Source organism: Canis lupus, chromosome X (assembly GCF_011100685.1).
Source record: "Canis lupus familiaris isolate Mischka breed German Shepherd chromosome X, alternate assembly UU_Cfam_GSD_1.0, whole genome shotgun sequence".
Taxonomy (NCBI): Eukaryota; Metazoa; Chordata; class Mammalia; order Carnivora; family Canidae; genus Canis; species Canis lupus.
The window spans coordinates 91,264,202-91,286,779 of NC_049260.1; the positions used below are offsets into that span (position 1 = coordinate 91,264,202).

At 36.9% G+C, this 22,578-nt stretch overlaps 1 protein-coding gene across 1 annotated transcript in view; it reads left to right on the forward strand.

Moving 5' to 3' along the window:
• The window catches only part of WDR44 (WD repeat domain 44), an 82,247-nt gene that overhangs the window by 12,897 nt on the left and 46,772 nt on the right, over positions 1-22,578 (forward strand). Inside the window, exons 2-3 of the mRNA XM_038588148.1 lie at positions 15,437-15,470; positions 22,331-22,405. Coding sequence (XP_038444076.1) covers positions 15,437-15,470; positions 22,331-22,405 — 109 coding nt within the window. The remainder of the gene's footprint in view (positions 1-15,436; positions 15,471-22,330; positions 22,406-22,578) is intronic.

The window sequence follows — 22,578 nt, forward strand, 5'->3', positions numbered from 1 at the left end:
CAGGGACCCTGACATAGGACTTGATCCTAGGACAGGATCATGACCTAAGCTGAAGGCAGACGCTTAACTGACTGACCCCCCCAGGATCCCAGTTATTAGGTATTTTAGATATATTCTACTTCATGGCTTTCATAGTATTTAAAACTAAAAATGGCCTTTCAAAGAATAATAGAAGTAGTAATTCACATCTCTAGGGTTCAGTTAGTTCCCTGTTTGATAATTATAACTATATTCTTGGCTTTTTGTTAATCTTGTTAATAAATTAGTATTGCCATATATCTAGGGAAATATGAATGAGTCCGTTTTCAACAGCTTAGTTAAAACATGACATTAAGGCTGTACTAGGAAAATAAGAGTCATTTGTGATTGCCTAACACTTTCTTTCCTGCTATTCCTAGACTTTTCAGGTTGAGTTGGGATTGTCACTTTTGGTAGCAGCCAACTTAGAGTTGTGAGAATAGGTGTGGTACTGTCACAAATTATTTAATTTGTTTATTTTTACAAATGATTTGATTTTGAAAGGCCAGCAAATGATTTTCTCTTAGATCTCATTTCTTTAACTTGAGTATTGTTATTACTTGAAGATGTTATTTGACTTACCACTTTCTATGAGTGATTTTACTCCTTCATATATGATTAATAAAACTTACCATAAAAATGTACCTAAGTAAGTTGGATGCCCAACTCTTGATTTTGGCTTGGGTCCTGATCTTAGTTAGAGTCATGAGATTGAGTCCCACCTCAGGCTTCACACTCAGCATGGCGTCTGCTTGTCTCTCTCTGCTCCTCCTCAAGGACGTTCATATGTGCTCATGCATTCTCTTTATCTTTCAAAGAAATAAAATCTTATATAATAAAATCAGTATATAACACTTCAATTCCAGTTTTAAAAACAAGGCACTTAGAGCAAGATTTAAAAGCTAAAACGGTATCTTATCTAAATTTGAACTGTTTACAATTTTTGTTCAACTCTGTGGTTTTTTGGCTTTGTTTTTGGCTTTGTGTTTGATGTTGTTTTCCTGCCTGGCCTAAGTGGGGAGAAAATCTTCATGCCAGGGTTTTCTGATCACCAGAACCCTTCTGATTCCTAACTTAGACTTAGCCACTTGTGTGTTGGTCTTAGTTTACCATTAGATCTTCCTATTTCAACTTACTGGGTTTTAGAAATCAAAACTCTTTAATTACCTGCTTACTTTAATGACTTGGTAAGGCCTTATCTGTGCTCATAGCCTATTCACCTCAAGAACCTTAGAATCCCTGCACCTTCTTTGTACAGGCAAGCTGTTTTTTTGTTCTGCTCAATTCAGTTCTCTGACAAACTGCATAAGCTTATTTTACTTTTATAGTTTCCTGATGGCAAAGGCAAAAAGAAGAGGATAAAAACAAAATCAAGCTGTAGGGTAATTCTCTGTTAAGCCCTTGGTAGTCATCTTCTTATTAAAAAAAAAATGTTTCCCCAGCTTTATTCCAGCTGACTCACTTATACTCCTTCTTCCATATCATTGTTCCATTTTACCTCTTTAGGAGTCTGTCAGGAATTTTGCAAGAGGCTCCTTCAAGAGCCAACCACCTTTTTTTTTCTCGGAGCCTAGAAAAAGGTGCGTCCTCTTACTGACAGAAAAAGAAGACTTTGTCCATGTTTTTGTGTGTTGCCAAATTATCTTGGTATATTTTCACCTAGTATAGTACGAAGTCTAGAGATGTGAATGTTAAGTGTGAGATTGCTCTTAATATTTTATTTGTGTACTGCAGGAGGTGGGTCTTTGAGTTCCTTGTTGTTTAGTTGACTATGAAGCAGGTGGCAAATAGAGGTTTAGTTTGCACTCTCCTTCCTCCCTATTCTCAAAAGGCTTACAGATTGTGTTTGTTTGCTTTTCAGATAACAACCCTCAGGTAAGAGGTAAAGGAACATCAAGCCCAAAAGGCAGAAGGATGTGTCTGTAGCTAAAGGGTGAGAACCTTAGAGGTAGGGTGGTTTATGGGATCTGGCTCTTTGAAACCACAGAAATGCAGTGTTCTTTTCAAAAGTAGACTTAAGCACATGCACCATGATTTTAAGGCCTCATTAACCTAGAGCCTCATCATATGAGTGCTGAAGATTTAATTTTAAAATTGGGAAAGGTGATCCAATGATTGCCTGGAGAGAAACCACTTGCTGAAGCTCTGAAAAACCAAGAATCCTACCTATAGTCAGACATGTCAATACCTGATTTCAAAACGTGGGTTTTGCAGTAAGCCAGGCAAAACAGTGCATGCAACTAGCTTCTATTTGGGGGAATTTATAAAGGTTCTTTTTTTATAGATTTATTTATTTATTCATGAGAGACACAGACTCAGAGAGAGAGGCAGAGACACAGACAGAGGGAGAAACAGGCTCCTTGCAGGGAGCCTAATGCGGAACTTGATCCTGGATCCTGGGATCATGATCTGAGCCGAAGGCAGGCGCTCAACCACTGAGCCACCCAGGCATCCCTATAAAGGTTCTTAATACACACTTGTATTGATTGCCATTCAAATCTAGAGCTATTAGTGATTAAATGATTAATTAAGTGATTAAATCCAAATCTAGAGCTATTAGTGATTCTGGTTGTGGAAGGATTTTGAGATTATGTAATGACAGACTTGGGAAGCACATACCTCATATTGCAGTATTTTGATTGAGAAATACTACATCTGAAATATTTCTAGTATCCTTTTTATAACATGAAGAGTGCCCTAAAAAGATTTTGTATATATAGTAATTGAATTTCTATTTATTTATTTATTTAGCGTGAGTGTGTGAAAGGGGTAGGCACAGGGGAGGCAGAGGTAGGAGAGAATCCTTTTTTTAAAAAAAGATTTTATTTATTTATTAATGAGAGACACCAAGAGAGAGATGCAGAGACACAGGCAGAGGGAGAAGCAGGCTCCACACAGGGAGCCTGATGTGGGACCTGATCCAGGGACTCCAGGATCATGCCCTGGGCCGAAGGCGGTGCTAAACCACCGAGCCACCCAGGGATCCTGAGAGACAGAATCTTAAGCAGGCTTCATGCTCAGTGCCAAACCCAACAGGGGCTTGATCTCACAACCCTGAGATCATGACCTGTGCCAAAATCAAGAATGGACACTTAGCAGACTGAGCCCCCTAGGCACTCCCTATTTATTTATTATTAAAGGTTTTAGTTTTTTAAGTAATCTCTGTACCCAATGTGGGGCTCGAACTCACAACCCCAAGATCAAGAGTCACATGCTCCACCTACTTAGCCAGGTAGGTGCTAGTTGAATCCCCTTTTAATGACAACATAATTTTAATTGATATTGATCTAGAAAGTTGGCTATTGACGTTGACCTATATAAGTTAACCTCATTTTGAACATGTTGACTGAGGACAGCTTCAAAATGATATAGATATCTTTAAATAATGATTATAAGTCAATTTACATATCTAGAGATTTTGTCAGTTTGTTACAGTAGCCATCTTGTTCTTGTTTTTTGTGAGGGGACAATATAAGCCAACATAATTAAGCTAATAATATACCTTCCTACTCTTCACTGAGTGCTTTTGAAAAATGTACTTAACTGCATTTATACAGTGGTATTTGCATTTAGGCATATATACTGAATGCACTGTGGGAAAGCTTTGACTGAATTCACACAAGTGCAATTTTTTTTCCTGATCAGTGAACACTATTGAATACTTAGATGAATATTTATATGATGACATTGACCAGGCAATTCCTCCCACTTTTTCTCTTTATTACACACTAACAGATCATAGGGTTAATTGTCCACTTAATTAACTTGGGTGTGGAGTGGAGTTGCCAGATAAAATACAGAACTGCCAGTGAAATTCCAATTTTAGATAAACATACAGAAAATGTATTTGTTATCTGAAATTGGAATTTAACTGGGCAGCCTATATTTGTAGTTGCTAAATTTGGCAGGCCTAGGTGGGGAAGAAGTGGAAGGAGACTGGTGGATATGGGCATAGTTGTGAGATTTAAATACAACTATTGTGTAATGATAAAGGTAGCCTTTATTCTGACAGGAATACTAAAATTTTTTGAGTGCAGTGTTTATTTTAGAGTCCAACACTTTTTTCTGTGAAAGTGCATCAGTGAAAACAAAGCTCAGAAATAACGAAACTTAACAATGTATTGTTTAGGGATAACTTACGCTTTTAAATGATAAAGTAAGAAAGAACAAAAAACAAATCTGGGCTAGTGGTTTCCTCTAAGGGAAAGGCAGCAGATAGAGTAGAGCAACACAGTAGCCATACTGGTCTTGATGCTATACTCATTTTCAGGTGACTTGGTAAATCTCGGTTCCTTTTATTTGTTATGTTTCATAATGACATGCATATACTACATACACTTCTTTGTACATATCAAATATAAAATAACAGTTTAGAAGTTAAAAAATATGTTTCAATGAGAAAATTAGATAATATGCAAAGTTTCACTGCCTATACTTTGCAAAATAAATCCCAAATCCAAAAAGTAAAGAGGCATTCATTTCTTCCTTATCTTCTCCAGGATAGTTAGTATCCTTAGTTCTATATATCATTCTACTTGGTTTCTGGAACATTCACTAAATTGGTTTCTCTTTTTCAGATATATTCTATCTCATCAGTATTTCTCTTAAAATGTGGATATCCCAGTGGTACATAGTTTTATTTATTTGTTTATTTTAAAGAGGGAGAGAGAGAGAATCCCTAGGAGACTCCCTGCTCAGCATGGAGCCTGACATGGGACTTGACCTCACGGCCCTGAGATCATGACCTGAGCTGAAATCAAGAGTCGGACACTTAAATGACTGAGCCATCCAGGCGTCACTGGTACACAGTATTCTTAAGGGTGTTCTTATCAGTGTGAAGTAGAACAGAATTTACCACTCCCCTTGCCCTGGGCATAGTAGTTCTGTTAACTCAGTTTAAGATTACACTAGTTTTTTCAGCCACCCTATTACAGCCTCTACTGTGAGCAATCAACAAAAATGTCTAAATGTTTTGATCTGGTTTGCTGTTAAGTCATATCTCTCCAATCATGCATTTTACATTTATCCCTACTATATTGCATTCTGTTAAGATTGGGCTTCTTGTTCTAATGTATTAAAATACTTATGAGTCTTGTCAGCTAGTATATTCCTTATCCCTCCTACTTTGTGTCATCTGCAAATTTGGTAGATGTACCATCTGTGTCCACATTCAAGACATTAATAAGAATAAGGGGGGCATCTGGGTGGCTCAGTGGTTGAGCATCTGCCTTTGGCTCAGGCCATGACCCCAGGGTCCTGGGATTGAGTACCATACCATATCAGGCTCCCCAGGGGGAGCCTACTTCTCCCTCTGCCTATGTCTCTGCCTCTCTCTGTCTCTCATGAATAAATACATAAAATCTTTAAAAATAAATGAATAAGTAGGATTGAGGGACCTGGCTGACTCAGTAAAGCATGAGACTCTTGATCTCGGGGTTGTAAGTTGGAGCCACACATTGAGTGTAAAGATCACTTTAAAAAATCTTTAAGAGGGCAGCCCCGGTGGCGCAGCAGTTTAGCGCTGCCTGCAGCCCAGGGCGTGATCCTGGAGACCTGGGATCGAGTCCCACGTCGGGCTCTCTGCATGGTGCCTGCTTCTCCCTCTGCCTGTGTCTCTGCCTCTCTCTCTAGCTGTGTCCCTATGAATAAATAAATAACATCTTTAAAAAAAAAACAACAACAAAAAAATCTTTAAGATGGGTAGCCCAGGTGGCTCAGCGGTTAGCACTGCCTTCAACCCAGGGTGTGATCCTGGAGATCTGGGATTTAGTCCCACGTCAGGCTCCCTGCATGGAGCCTGCTTCTCCCTCCGCCTCTCTCTCTCTCTCTCTCTCTCTCTCTCTCATGAATAAATTAATAAAATCTTAAGAAAAAATAAAAAATCTAAAAAAAAAAAAAAAAAAAAAAAAAAAAAAAAAAAAAAAAAAAAAAAAAAAGAAAAAATAAAAAATCTTTAAGAAAAAAAGTAGAATAGAACACAGGAGAAATTATTTAATAGTTCCTTATGGTTTTTCATTGATCCACTAATCAGCTACCTTGAGTAATGTTCAACCAGTTATAAACCTACCTGAATATATTCTAGCCTACATCTGTTTGTTGTCTACAAGGCTATCTGTGGCTGGCTTAGTCAGTAGAGCATGTGACTTTTGATCTCTAGGTTGTGGGTTGGAGCCCCACATTGGGTGTAGAGATTACTTAATAAAATATTTTTTTTAAAAAAGGATATTGTGAGAGTATTATAAAATTTAGTGCTTAAATCCAGATATTTTTTTTTGCATGTGTACAATATTCCCTTTATATCATAGGCCAGTAACCCTATCAGAAAAGGAAATTAGATTAATCTCATATGACAGGCTTTCTGTGAATACTTACTCTTAATGATTATCTTTTACCCACACCTAGGGCCTTTAAACCATTAATGTACTTAAGAATTTTGCTTAGAATTGAATCTGTGTATAGTTTTTACATCTACTTTCCACTGTTAACCATTGAGTGTTTTTTTTTTTTTTTTCATTTTCTTCTTCCAGACTCTGATTCTTTAAAGGTTTTAGATAAGGGAGTAAGCTGTGTAAATTCTCAGGGTATGCTGGGATATAATTTGTCTAGGACAGGAGAACTGAACTCATTTAGATTATCTAAGTACTTTTATCTCCTTGAATGCTTTGAGATTCAGTTTCCTCATTCTATGATTTGTTTTTCCTTTTCTGGTTTGACTCTCAGTAATCTTAATTGGAAAAAAGAAAGAATTGAGACAGCCTTTTCCATTCTAATATTTGCCTATACATATAAGCAGACCTGTACCTTTTGTTGTTCTTACTCTGAATATAAATCAAAGCTGGTATTTTTTTTAAATACCAGCACATTCTGAGCACCAATCTTTCTGATATTGTTCTTACAGGTTTTTGCAGTTTTCTTTGGATATGTGCCCATTCCATCCCTACAATTTCTTCTGCATGTTTTCCTTTAAAATATTTTTTATGACATGACATTGTGGAGATGCAGTGAACAAAATTCGGACCATGAGAATTTCTACAGGATGAACAACCTAGTTTCTTTTTGTTGTTTGGTTGGGTTTTTTTAAGACTTAATTTATTTTATTTATTCATGAGAGAGAGAGAGGCAGAGACATAGGCAGAGGGAGAAGCAGGCTTCCTATGGAGAGCCTGATGTGGAACTCAGTCCCAGGACCCTAGGATCACGACTTGAGCCAAAGGCCAGATGCTCAACCACTGAGCCACCCAGGTGCCCCAAGACTTAATTTTTTTCTAGAGCAGTTATAGGTTCACAGCAAAATTGAGAGGAAGGTATAGAGATTCCCCATTTACCTCCTCCCACTCACACATGCATAGCCTCCCGCATTATCAACATCCACATCAGAGTGGTGCACTTGTTACAGTTGATGAGTCTACACTGACATAATCACCCGAAGTACATAGTTTACCTGAGGGTTCACTCTTGGTGTACATTCTACAGGTTTGGATAAATGTATGACATGTACCCCTCATTATAGTATCATAAAGAGTAGTTTCACTGCCCTAAAAATCCTCTTCAGGATGAAAAACCTATTTCTTCAATATATAAACTGCAAGAAATAAGAGATTGAAGGGGAACCTATTGATTGAGAGAGCCAATCGACTGATTGTAACACATGGACCTTATTTGGGTATTAATTGAAAGGAACCAGCTGTAAAAAAAAATTTGAGATAATCTGGGCAATATGAATTCGTGACTGTATAATAGTGTATTGTTAAATTTGATAGTAGTACTGTGATGTTTTAAATAGAAGTCTTTTTTATTTTTTTTAAAGATTTTATTTATTCATGAGAGACACGGAGAGAGGGGCAGAGATGGGCAGAGGGAGAAGCAGGCTCCATGCAGGGAGCCCGATGTGGGACTCGATCCTGGGTCTCCAGGGAGCCTGATGTGGGACTTGATCCCGGGACTCCAGGGACCCCGATGTGGGACTTGATCCTGGGTCTCTAGGGAGCCCAATGTGGGACTCAATCCCGGGGTCTCCAGGATCACGCCCTGGACCGAAGGCGGCGCTAAACCGCTGGGTCACCCGGGCTGCCCAGAAGTCTTTTTTAGATACATAACATTTTTATGGGTAAAAATAAAACAGTTTCTGGAATTTGCTTTAATATAACCTGGCAGGGGTGTGGAGGGAAGAATATTGATACCATTATTGAACATTGTCAATATGTTGTCTATGTGGGTTCATAACGTTCTCCCAATTTTGTATACATTTGAAATGGCCGTAATTCAAAGCTGGAAAAACTCCCCCAGAATATATTTCTGTGGTCACATTCATTGTTACTAGCAGATTCAGGGCTAAACCCCATATCTCCTGAATCCTCATGTTATTTTACTATATAGCTAAACTTCTAGCCCCTCTACTTCCAAATTGATGTCATGTTGCCCTTTCAGTCTCTGGGTCCCCTGTTCTTCCCTGGGCAATTTGTGGTGGATTTGGATTATTAAAGCTTTGGATTTTCAAAGCCTTAATAAGTGGCCAATTTTACTTGATTGGCTACCTACCCATGTGAAACCATGACCCGTTTTTTTTTTTTTTTTTTTTTTTTTTAGAATTATTAGGGAAGTTCACAGGCTGCATGGGTTGTTAAAATCAGCAAAGAGCCTTGTGTCCTAATCCTAACTAGGCCTTTGATCTTAAGTTCTAGGATGGTCCGGATCATATTGGCTTTGTTCACTGTTTTACACCCAGTGCCGGGCAGCCTGGGTGGCTCAGCAGTTTAGTGCTGCCTTCAGCCCAGGGCATGATCCTGGAGACCTGGGATCAAGTCCCGCATCGGGCTCCCTGATGGAGCCTGCTTCTCCCTCTGCCTGTGTCTCTGCATATCTCTCTCTCTCTCTCTATGTGTGTGTGTGTGTGTGTGTGTGTGTGTGTGTGTGTTTCATGAATAAATAAATTTTAAAAAAATCTTACACCCAGTGCCTAGCATTTTCCATGAATGGAAATGATTTAGCCTCATTTTCCTCACATGTGAAATGAGTTCATTGATCTAAGTGGTTAAGCTTCTTTCCAGATAGAGCCCACTTCAGGCTCCCGGCTACGTGAGGAATCTGCTTGTCCCTCTCCTTCTGCTTCTCCCCCCTGCTTCCTGGTTCTCTCTCAAATAAAATCTTTTTTTAAAGATTTTATTCATTTATTCATGAGAGCACAGAGAGAGAGGCAGAGACACAGGCAGAGGGAGAAGCAGGCTCTATGCAGGAAGCCCGACGTCTGGGACTCGATCCCGGGACTCCAGGATCACGCCCTGAGTTGAAGGCAGCTCAACCGCTGAGCTACCTAGGCATCCCTCAAATAAAATCTTTAATAACTGTTATTTTTCCCTTCTGAGTCCTTTTTTTTTAAAGTCCTTTTAGGATTTTGGGGTTTTGTTTTGTTTTCCTTTCAGTATTTTAAAAACAATTATTGTAAATACCTTTAACAGTAGGTAACATCAATAGATATATAGACTCATGTCTAACACCTGTGACAGAAAACCCACAGTTGTGGTGCATCCAAATCTCTTAAAAGTAGGCTACTGTTATGCATTTTCTATAAGATTGATTTTGTTTTTCCGAAGTATATGAGAACTGTTCTCAACATTACTAGAGAGTCAGGTTTAGTAAGTTCCAAAGTCAAGCTATCTTAAAGGGGTTAATAAAACGTTGTGTTGCTTACATATTTGTTAGCTTTCATTGAAATTGTATTGAATGCAGTATTGTTATGTCAGAGCTTATAAAGGATTAAACATTGTGCTTCCTATGGAAACTTGGGCAACTTTTAGGTAAGTTGCGGTCATTGTCATCAGATCCAAGTCTAGTGACTAGGCACCTACCTTTGGGAGTAGTGACCTTATTATTCTAATGAAATTTTGCTGGAGGTATATGAAGGCTATTGCCAAATCAGGTCAGAGTTTATAAAAGAAAAATAGTTACTATACTGTCTTGCCAAATCACCAAAGCAATGTTTGGAAGCCATGTAAATTTTAAAAATTCTATTGTGCAGACATTAAGATGAATTGTTCTAAACACAAATACCCTAGCTGCAAAAGGAAAACGATAATTAAAATGCTAGATGGATGGGGACTTTGAGAAAGCATCTGTCACACATTATTTTATATTCAAACATGAGCTTTGTTAGTATAAACTCAACAAGTATGAAAACAACTTTCTTACCCAAAACAGGATATAATGAAGAGTGCCTGGGGAGCTCAGTCTGTTAAGTGTCTGCCTTAGGCTCAGGTCATGATCTCCAGGGCCTGGGATGGAACCCCACATCACCTGTGCTCCCTGGTCAACAGGGAGTCTGCTCCTCCCTCTTCCTCTCCCTCTGTGATGGCTCTTGCTCTTGCTCTCTCAAATAAATTTTAAAAACCTTTTTAAAAACAGGATATAGTGAATTAAGATATTCTGTGTTGAAAGTTACTGAAGTACTAATTTGAAAATGGCTTTTATATTCAAAATCTAAGTGGAAGCCACAGTAGAAATAATTTTAATGTGGTTTTTTTAAGTAGAGTATCAATACTTTTTTTACAACAGATTTTATTGTGAAGCTGCTTTAGAAATTACTTGTTTTTCATGTTTAAATATAATAGTGCCATTGGTAGATAGTGTCTTCAATTTCAGAAACTGGTACAAAATCAAAGATTTTCTGTGTTTGTAACTAGTATTAGTATGTTGGAAGTTTTTCTTTTGCTATTAGATAATCAAGGAAGTTTAGCCTTTATATTTTTGTTCACCTTCATAAGTACATTTTTTTGCACATTTATTATTTAAGCTTTGTCAATCAGATATTTAATACGTTGAAAATATTTCATTTGAAAATATCCTATGATAAAATTTTCTAAATGAACTTTTGAAGACCTTATTTTGCTTTGTTAGGTTTTAAGTGAAGTATACCACCAATACTTAAATATGTCTACCTGGTACTTCAGAGTTTTTTGTTTTGTTTTGTTTTTTCTTTAAGTAGGCTCCATACCCAATGTGGGGCTTGGACCCACAACCCTGAGATTGAGAGTCCTTTGCTCTACCGATCAAGCCAGTTAGGCACCCCACTTCAGAATTCTTTAAAGATTTCACTTGTGTGTGGTGCAGTAAAAGTTATTTTATGTAGGCATTTGGACTTTTTCTAGGAAAAATTACTGACCTTGACCTGTAAAAAGAAGGAATCTAATTTCCAATATTTAGTATCTACAGACATTTTGAAGGAATATTTTTCTAGTTAACTAGAAAAAGTATTACTGGACATTTCTGGATGTGTGTGTTGGATTATGTCAGTGTTTCCTACAGTATATCTCAAGTTTAAGGGAAATCAAAGGGTATAAAATTTAGATCATTAGTTGTGGTACAAATTAACCTATTCACTCCTGAACTAATGAGGGGTCTTAAAATTTCCTAAAATTACAGGAACTCTAAAAACTTCTGCTTTTAAAGGTCATGCAGTTTAGTTTGTTGGGAAAACTCAATTTTCTTGACCTCTAGATGCCCATTTCTCCTGTCCCCAAACTTGAACATGAATTGTTTTCTTTAGGCACATAATCAGCTTGAAATAGTATAATGTTATCTCGACTTTGAAGTTAGAGACTCAGAAACAGAGGAGTTGAGTGTTTGTCCAGGGATACCAAAGATTAGTGATACCTGGCTTACTGGGCAACTACTACTTTGCTAATGGATTCTGAAGTACAGCTGAAAATAAGAAATAATCACTTAAACAGCCTCTAACCAATCAAAAATAGTGCCACAAAGTCCACAGTAAAGTCATGCACAAAAATTCTCATGGGGAGACCCTCACTCAGAATCTCTGGATTCTTCCTTTAGCATACAATTCCATTTTTAAAAACCTGGTTTCCCAGCTCAATGGAGATTAGAAGCAAAAATTAGAAGGAGATGGGGAGAGAAGCTTTTAAAGACAGGCACACGGCCAACTGTAAGAACTGACCAATTAAAATGACCACTTAAATTGAGGAAAGAGACACAAAACTGTAAAACACAGACATTCCAAGCATAATAGCCTAGGGTCCTGTAGTGTGAAGGCAAATAAATTCCCCACAAATAAATGTCCCTGAAGGGCATTACTATATTAAAATGTAGTGTGGTATTTGAGCATAATTACTCTGAGTCAGTAAGAAAGGGAAAATTTTATATCCTTTGTTTAAGAAGGTATTTTCAAGGGAAAGATTACTGGAATGGCAGGGCTTAGCCTATAATGTACTTATTTACAAGCAGCTTTTGAAATGGAAATTCAAAAATAATTAAAATACTTTCAGAAGTTTGGCACTAAAAGAGAAGCTTCGTCTCTCTTGAAATTTTATATATGGAACATTTCATTATTTTTATTCCCTGGCAGTGCCAAATCAATTAGGTGTTAATTGTAGTTGTTAAAGGCAGATCAGAATTCAGAGCTTTTGACTTTAATCAGTCTAGTCCAACCCAAGAAGCAGCACTAATTGCCTTTACTTTAGTGTTCGTACATTCTTAGCACCAATTAGAATATTTTCATAATCATCTTTTAAGGCCTTACCCAGAAAGGAGGCAATACTGCAAAGTATTTTAGAGAGTGGACTCTTGTGTCAGACTGCCTGGGGTCTAATTCTGGCCCTACTATTTACTAGCAGTGCAATTTAAATGACCTAATCTGACCCAAGCCTCAGTTGTTTTTGTTGTGTAAAATAAGGAAGGTAATAAAACTACCTCATAGGAAAGTTGTGAGGACAAAAGAAGCTAAAACAAGGCAAGTCTTAGCAAGATTTTGGGCACTTGCTTAATAAATGATGGCCATTGTTTTATTATTATTACAATGCCCCATTAGGAACACTTCCTGTGGGAATACTAAATAATGATTTACTGTTTCTTAGGGTAAAACGAATTGTTCTTTTCTCATCTTGGCACATGATACACATCATTTTAGCCAACTTCACAAATTACAAATGCGCTTTCACTTTTACTAGATGCCAGTGTTCTATAAATGGTTCAAAAATGTATCACAAAAGAAATCTGTTCTTACAGGGATCCCTGGGTGGCTCAGCGGTTTGGCGCCTGCCTTTGGCCTGGGGCGCGATCCTGGAGACCTGGGATCGAGTTCCGCGTCGGGCTCCCGGTGCATGGAGCTTCTCCTTCTGCCTGTGTCTCTGCCTCTCTCTCTCTCTCTCTCTCTCTCTCTCTGTGTGTGATTATCATAAATAAATAAGTAAGTAAGCAAGCAAGCAAGCTAGCTGTTCTTACAAGCTACCCTGTTAAAGACAAGCGTCGGGCTCCCGGTGCATGGAGCCTGCTTCTCCTTCTGCCTGTGTCTCTGCCTCTCTCTCTCTCTCTCTGTGTGTGTGACTATCATAAACAAACAAACAAACAAGCTGTTCTTACAAGCTACCCTGTTAAAGACAATCTTAGGCTTGATAAGCCTAGAAAAAGGTATAGTAGCCTGACATTTTACTGCTAACCAAGACCATAACAACCTTGTAACATTTAAAATGTTTCAAACATGAGTGTTTTTTTGTTACTAGTTTTTTGTTCAATGGCATCTCAAAATGTAAACCAGATTCCATTTTAATCACCAGCTCAATATAATCTGATTTTATTCATATTCCCTGTTGGTAAATGGGCTGGAGCTTGATGACAGCCTGTGGGTTATCTTTTCTGAGTTTCAGAAATTGATCTCAGGCTCCCCACTGCTGACAGTATCTTGGAGAAACTGGCTGAAGCTCATTTGTGAGTTTCAATGAAGCAATTTAAAGCTTTTTTTTTTTTTAATTTAAAGCTTCTGAAGAAACTACCACTTAACTGTGCATGCCCCATGTGCTCTCACTTAATCCTTATAGAAGTTCTATGAAGTAGAGTGCTTTTACCCTCTTTACCCTCTTTTACAGAGGAGGAGATTGAAGCTTGGAAAAATTAAATGATTTGATCAAGATCGCACGTAGAGTAAATGGTAGAACATTTAAGCAGGGTCCATATGCTTGAAAGGTCTTGCTCTTTTCACTATGTCCCCTTGGCTCTCAAAAGGAAGTAATAAATTACTCCTTATACTTTGTACATGACTATATGTAAAGTCCTGTTAGAACCAAGCTGGAATATTTCCACATATGTCAACAATTGGCCCATAATTTAGATCCTGTGAATCAATGGCTAGAAAGTGCTCTTTATGAAATCTGTTACATAACAGATAAATGTGACTCCCCATTCTGTGTTTTTTTCCTTTTTTTGACAGCTAAAAAACCTGGCCAGATTGCTCAAAGTGAGGCTCATGAGGAAGACGGATTTTCTCTTTCTTCTCTTCTCTACCTCATATGGGGCCTACATTTTTTTTGGGGGGGGGCTACATTTTTTAAATCTTATTTCCTTTTGCTGCTACACCTCTGAAGCAGATGATTTCTTTTTTCCTAATTGGCATTCAGAATATGTGCTACATAGAAATTCAGGCTTCTTCAAGGTTTTTTGTTTTTATGTTCTTTTGATTGCACTTATGTTTTAGACATCCTTTGTTTGGAATCTTTTCTCTCCTTCTCTCTTTTTAAAAAAGATTTATTTATTGGAGAGAGAGTGCACTAGAGTGAGGGGGGGTGGGGAGAAGGAGAGAAGGAGACTCTGCCCTCAGCAGGGTTTGATCTCGCCACCCCGAGATCATCACCTGAATCAAATCTAGAGTCCTAGGCTTAATCTTCTGAGCCACCCAGGCACCCTCTTTTTTCTTTTTTTAAATATCGGAATAGCCTTGGTCTAATCACCTCTGGGTAAAGAGGACTTTGTTACATAGCAGTTTGTTTGCCAGGGAAGCCAAATAATTGGGAATATATTTTTCATTCTTGGAAGTTGTCCTTTGTTAACATGGAATTATATTGTCTAGGCACTACAATTAAATTGTGGGCACTATTTTATATAGCTACTGTTTTGTTTTTGTTTTAAGAGTTACTTATTTTTAGAGAGGGCACATGACCTGGGTGGGGGAGGGGCAGAGGGAGAAGGGGGGAGAGAATGTTTAAGCAAGCACCATGCCCATTGTGGAGCCCTACCATCAAGAACCCTTCTTGATCTCACAAAGCTGAGATCATGACCCAAGCAGAAATCAAGAGTCAGGCGTCCCTAGAATATTTATTCTCAAGAAATTTATCGTGGAAGAGCACAAAATTTTATTTACAAGGATGCTTATTATAGTATTCTATGTTCTATGTATCTGAGAAGATGAAAGGTACATACTCAAATCTCTAGATGGTAGGATTATGGGTTACTTGTATTTTATTCTCTACTTTTTGTGTTGTCTACATTTTCTATGTGCACAGAAGACTTTTTCCAATCACAAAATGTATAAATGTTTTTTAAAATATGGGCTTTAATAAAGTGTCTTTAATAAATGTATAGAAGTATTTCCCTTCTTGCCTCCACTATTCAACACCTCCTTCCTTTTATTTCTGTACAGGTCTCCAGGAAAGGTTGGAATTTCAACATTAAAGGTAAGTTTTGTTTTCTGAGAGTTATATCTCCAAAAATTGTGTACACTTTTCATTCATTTTTCTATTTTATGTAAATCTTGGTTTTCTTTTGTTGTTATTTTTTGCTAAGTAATATTGTCATTGTATCTTACTAGGTGTGATTGTTATTTCTAAACAAATGCTGTGCTACAAGGAAGGGACTGTAAGTTTTTTAGATTTCCACTAATTTTGTTTTATAATTTTTAGAATAGAAGAATACTATAAAATATGTGTGTATGTTAATTGAAAAAGTAATATTTGCATGACAAAAATGTGGAATAACCAAAAACTTGTATACTTCTTATGGGCACATGCTTTAGTATCATTACTATATATAAAAATCAACCCCAGCCTTATCTCCAAGCAAAGGAGTTTGGTATTGAGATGTTATGCTAGGGAAAGCCATTTTAAGTCCATGAATATCATCAAACAGAACTATTTACATCAAATAGAGTATATACTGTATGTGTATGTTTGTGTATTACTATATATAATGTATGTATAATCTCAAACGTGCTGTATTTTTTTAGTGTCCCTACTTTCTGTTTATACACGTTGGATATTCATCTCTTTGATACATTGTGGTGTGTTCATGTGGCATATATTCTATAGCAGTAGATATGAATGAATTGATTATATACAATGACATAGATGGATTTCAGCACCATAGTGTTGGGTGGGGAAAAAACAAGTCACAGTAAGATACATTCAGTAAGATTCCATTTATATTAAGATCAAAAACATGCAGAACGAAATAATGTGTTGTTTAGAGATAGAAGCACAGAGTATAAAGAACAGCAAGGGAGTGACAAACACAAAGTTGAAGGTATCAATCATGTCTGAGGGAGAAAGAATATAATAAAAATGGAGGAGGATATGCAAGAGATTGAAAGCTAATGATAATTTTTTTCTTAAACTGAGTACTTAAGATTAAATCATAATTCTTCATTCCTTGTATTTTATAAAAGTTCTCTTGTATTTATTTGATAAAAACAATTATAAATAATGCATGGACATGGTTAAAATTTGCTTAGTACAAAAAAGTAGATGGTTGAAAATGTAGCTTCCCTCTCATTCCTCATTGTCCACCTCCCAATCCCCATATCCAGAGATGATTGCTGTTTATGCCTGTAGGTTTTTAAAGCCACTTAGCTCTAAGATATTTATATTGGTTATAAGAAATAGGTTTGTGAAATTTACTTTATCTCAGTAATTATAGATTGTGCTTAACTTGAATAAAATTAGATAGAAAATATACATATTTAGTAAATAAACACAAAGTTGGATATTGCTATTTACTTCTGAAATAATTATAGATTACAAGAAGCTGCAAATGTAATTTAGAGAACTCTTATGTATCCTTCATCCATTTCACCCAGTGGTTATGTCTTAATTATAGTACAATATGAAAACCAGAAATTTGACATTGGTACAATATGAGTATATGGTTTTGCTTCAGTTTATTACATATGTATATTTGTATAACTACCACCACAAGATACAGATCTATTTCATCACCACAAAGATATCTCTTGTGTTACCCTTTTATAAATTCACACACACTCCCTCCCTCACATCATCCCTAACCCCAGACAGCCACTAAGCTGTTTTCCATTTCTGTAATGTTGTCATTTAAGAATATCCTATAAATGCAGTCATATAGTGTGTGACCTTTTGAGACTGCCTCAAAGGATTGAGATCCAAGTTGTTGCATGCATCAACAGTTTATTCCTTTGTAGCATGAATGTACTCAGACTCTTGAGTGAATATCATGTATAACAGCATATCTATTGATATTTTAAGCAATCCAAAGAAGAATTTGGTTTAGTCCTGATTTTGATGATTTTACAATCTCACAGAAGAGAGATGTATACGAGATATTGGTGTTTGTAGAATAGAATAGACTTCTAAGTGCTCCAAGGAGTTTGGGGGAGATAAAACAATAGGAGAGCATGGGTACCTGGAATAGAAGAGAAAAGTTTCAGGGAGGAGGTAGAACTTGTGCTGGGCTTTGAGCAATGGAAGAGATCTGCATAGGCAGATAGAGAAAAATTGGGAAAGCATTGTATGTTAGGCAATAGTATGAGCTCATTAATATGCAAAGGTACAGAATTTGCTGGGAGCATTGAAAGACTGGTGTGACCAATATAAATGTTTCAGCAGTGAAATGATGGAAAAGTGAGGTGGGGGCAGATTTCAATGAACTTTGAATGTCAGCTTAAGAACTCTGGGCTTTAGGGATCCTTGGGTGGCTCAGTCAGTTAAGCGTCTGCCTTCGGCTTATGTCACGATCCCAAGGTCCTGGGATCGGGCCCCACATCAGGCTCCCTGCTCTGTGGGGAGTCTGCTTCTCCCTCTCTGCTGCTCCCTCTGCTTGTGCTCTCTTTCTGTCAAAGAAATAAATTTTAAAAAAAGAACTCTGGGCTTTGGGGCACCTGGGTGGCTCAGTTGGTTGAGCATCCAACTCTTCGTTTCAGCCCATGTCAGGATCATGGGATCGAGTTCCACCTCCAGCTCTGCATGAAGTCTGCCTGTCCCTTTCTCCCTTGCCCCCCCCCCCGCTTTCAAATAAATACATAAAATCTTTTTCAAAAAACTCTGAGCTTTAAAATTTTGAAGCAAGATATTTTATTTTATTTATTTTTTAAAAGATTATTTACTTATTTATTCATAGAGACACACACAGAGAGAGAGAGAGGCAGAGACACAGGCAGAGGGAGAAGCAGGCACCATGCAGAGAGCCTGACCTGGGACTTGATCCAGGGTCTCCAGGATCATGCCCTAGGCTGCAGGCAGCGCTAAACCGCTGCACTACCAGGGCTGCCTGAAGCAAGATATTTTATTATTTCTTTCTTTCTTTCTTTTTAAGATATTTTAAAAGTCAATTTTTATCTGTCTTACCAGTTGTGCTCTTCAGAGGTTTTTTTTTTTTTTTTTTTTTTTTTGCTGAGGAATTAACTAAAGGTATGGAGTGAGTGGAAGGGTGGGAGATGGTTTGGAGGCAAGAGACTAAGTGCACAGAGAATGGTTAAGAGGCAGTTAGAAGGTCAAGACTTGAACAAAGGGATTGTGTTGATAGGAATCAGTGGACTGTTGTGGCCATTATTTAACAGTTGTTTCTTGGTGGTGGTGGGTTCCCCCCCCCCTTCTTAGCAAAAGAGAGTAGAGATCACATCTCTATAAAGTGTTTTTTAAAATGTCACTTTAGGGGCACCTGGCTGCTTCGTCAGAAGAGCATGTGACTCTTGATCTAAAAGTCATGAGTTCGAGCCCCACTTTGGGGGTAGAGATTACTTAAAAAAAAACACAATAAATAAACTTTAAAAAGTAAATAAATAAATACATAAAATTTCACTTTGGTCACTGTTAATAGTTTCCCCTTCCTCACTAGTAAAAACTAGAAGTGACCTGAATTTTTAAAACACTGAAATTTTTAGCTCACTGTTCTTTAGTAGATAATAAGATTTCCCTGAGTGTAGATTACTTTTGTGCAACTTATTTGTGAAAATGATTAGTCTTTTGGATGTGCTTATTAAAATTCAAAAGCTCAAACTGTAGAACTGAATACTCTGGAAAGTACAGGCAGTTCTCTAATATCCAACAGAGATGGAGGGAGACAGTGGTCTGAATTGCTAGAAATTGAATGATCCTACCATACTTCTATTGTTTTAAAGATTTTATTTATTTGAGAGAGAGAGAGAACACACTTGGCGGCAGTGGCAGGCCGGGCAGAGGGAGAGGGAGAAGCAGACACCTACTGAGCAGGAAGCCTGACAGGCCTCTATCTCAGGGCCCTGAGGTCATGACCTGAGCTGAAGGCAAATGGTTAACCAACTAAGCCACCCAGCGCCCCCCCCCCCCACCATACTACTTAAGGAAGTATATTTCTGGGGTTGTGATAGAAATGGGTTAAAGAAATGGCCTGATGGTGGGAAGCTGGGATTTGGTAGGCCTCGTGCTTTAGTAATGGGGCAGTCCATCTCCAGAAGGAGGTAATAAATGAGTGTCTGAAGTCTGAGTTGGTGTCGTCTGCAGGCATATTCTTGGCTTCCATTGCTTTACCTCCACAGCCTGATCAAGGTGCTAGGGGAAGGACCTGGACCTTTGACATCACTGAGAGAGGATCATAGATGACTATATATGTACTAAATCAAGTTTTACTAAGAAATCTTGATTAATTTCTCTAGAGATTAGATCCTCTGGTAGGTGCCATATCACTCCATCAAACTTGTGACTTAACCACAGTTTACCTTACAGAGCTTGATACCTTTCAAAGGTTCAAAGTCCAGGAGAGTTTTGTTGAAGCCAAATAAAATGAAGTCTAATCAGTGCTTGGCAGTTTTGATCAATGTGAGAATGTTAATCCGTGATGATTTTAAGTACTTAATTCAAACAAATTATATTGAGGTAGAGGAATTAGTAGTGTGCATTTTTGCTTAGGTTAACTTAAGGAACATACCCATGGAATTAATGTTGTATAGTACTTCTGATTTTCCTACTAATGAACAGTTATTGGAGGATAATTGGATAAATATACTTAATTCGTAAGATAATTACAGGTGTTTCTCTAATATGCATTAACTGTTCTTAATGACTATCAGCTTTCAAGTATTCTCTCTCCATCTTGTCAAGATTATCTTACTAACTGGTTCTGATTAGAGTTCTTTTAGAGCATAAAACCTAGCATCTAGTAGATATATAATACAAGTTTTTTTATTATAAAGTAATGATTATATAATTGCATGTGCCATTTTATTTTTTGCTCCTAACTTTACAGCAGTATTCTAGTGTACATTACAACCCCATGAGGTAGGTGTACCAATTGTAGACCCTTTTGTTTTTCCAACAAGGAAGGAAACTGACAACAGAAAAAGCCCAATGATTCTTGATACCTTTCAAAGGTTCAAAGTCCAGGAGAGTTTTGTTGAAGCCAAATAAAATGAAGTCTAATCAGTGCTTGGCAGTTTTGATCAATGTGAGAATGTTAATCCGTGATGATTTTAAGTACTTAATTCAAACAAATTATATTGAGGTAGAGGAATTAGTAGTGTGCATTTTTGCTTAGGTTAACTTAAGGAACATACCCATGGAATTAATGTTGTATAGTACTTCTGATTTTCCTACTAATGAACAGTTATTGGAGGATAATTGGATAAATATACTTAATTCGTAAGATAATTACAGGTGTTTCTCTAATATGCATTAACTGTTCTTAATGACTATCAGCTTTCAAGTATTCTCTCTCCATCTTGTCAAGATTATCTTACTAACTGGTTCTGATTAGAGTTCTTTTTCTTTTAGTTTAAAACCAGGATTTGATTAAAGGATATATAAACTTAAGATACGTGTATTTACTGAAGAAAAGCCAGAGCCATGCGTTATTCAACATTCATTTAGCAAATAATTACTTTTGCCCAGCACTCTTTAGGTATTAGGTACATAGTGGTAGATGGAACAAAGGCCTTGATCTCATGAAGCTTACATTCTAGTGGGGCAGGGAAGAGACAAAAGAATAAGCAAGTAAATGGTCATTTCAGGTGGTAATAAGTGCAATGAAGAAACAAAATATAGATAATGTGATAGAAAGTTAAGCAGGTAAGGCTATTTTAAGGTGGTCAGGGAAGGCTTTTCTGATGTGATAATGCTTGAGTTATCACCCTAAAGATGGTAAAGAATCATCTGATTGGCCAAAGTGTGAATGTGGGGTTGTGGTGGACAGGGGAAGTGAGAAATATAGATGAGGTCAAAGATGTAGGCCCTCATGGGTTGTGATAGAGTTTGGATTTTACCTGACACTGAAAATTCCATGAAACAGCTTTTCAGCTTGAAGATAACAGAAGTACTACAGAAATTTCTCTAGCACATTAAATCTTTAGCATTATACTGGTCTGGAGTAATTTTATCACAGTACCTGTCATGGTCATATCCTAATACTTGTATAAGTGCTACCCTGATACTTAGATACATCGTTATGTGCCTTAGGTTGCTTATCTGTCAAAAATGGTTATTATGAACCTTCTCTAACTCTGTGATGTGTACCAAAAAATATGAAAAGTTTTTTTCTCAGTATCATTAGTAGCATTCAAATTGCTATTTTTATATAAACATAATGACAATTTAGGATGGAGATGAATACTATGTTTATATTTGCAAATGTGTAATTGTCTTATTTTACTAGAATTTTTTCCCAGCAGAAAATCTGTATCCCTCTCTACCTTCTCTAACCTCCCAAATATATATATATATGTACGTATGTGTATATGAATGTATACGTAGATATATATGTATTTTTGGTGGGTTTAATTTTTTTCATCTATTATTGCGGAACTTTAACTTCTGGTTGTCTTGATTCCTTTCATCTAAAGCATGTAGTATTTTTAAGAAAACTATTCTCTGAATGTGATTTTCTGTATTATGTACTTTTATATTTATGTGTATTTATGGTGCAATACTGTGGGAAAGATAGCAATCCTGATGCAACCCTTTGCTTTAAGTCCTTCATCTTTTTAAGCTACAAAGGTAGTTGGCGGTTTTTATCTTCCTGTACAATTTTTAATATTAAAAAGATGGGCACATTTATGGGGCAATAACCTATTGCTATAGAAATATAGAAAATTAAAAAAAAAAAAAAAAGAAATATAGAAAATTGCTGATTCGTAACCTTATGCAAATCACATTATCCCTGTTGGCATAAAATATCTGGGCATCTTTCCATATACAAACATCTAAGCTCTTCATGGACCGCTGCTTTATTAAGGTTATGTTTTCTAATTTGTACCCATCTTAAAAAGAATTTTAAAGAAAAAGTGTCATCATTTGATCTGTTTTTCTTTTTAATATAGGAAACTGAGAACACTGCACACAAAGTTGGAAATGAGTCTCCTGTACAAGAACTGAAACAAGATGTGTCTAAAAAGGTTGGTAAGATACAATGTCAGTATTGGTTTAACAGATGTCATATACATATGGTATATTTAAAGTGGAAAATTTTCTATATTTTTTGTAGTGCAATATACTTGGTGGATATTCACTAAATGTTCCTTGAATCTTGAATTTGAGATTGAAGACACATCATGCTTTTTAGAGGTCA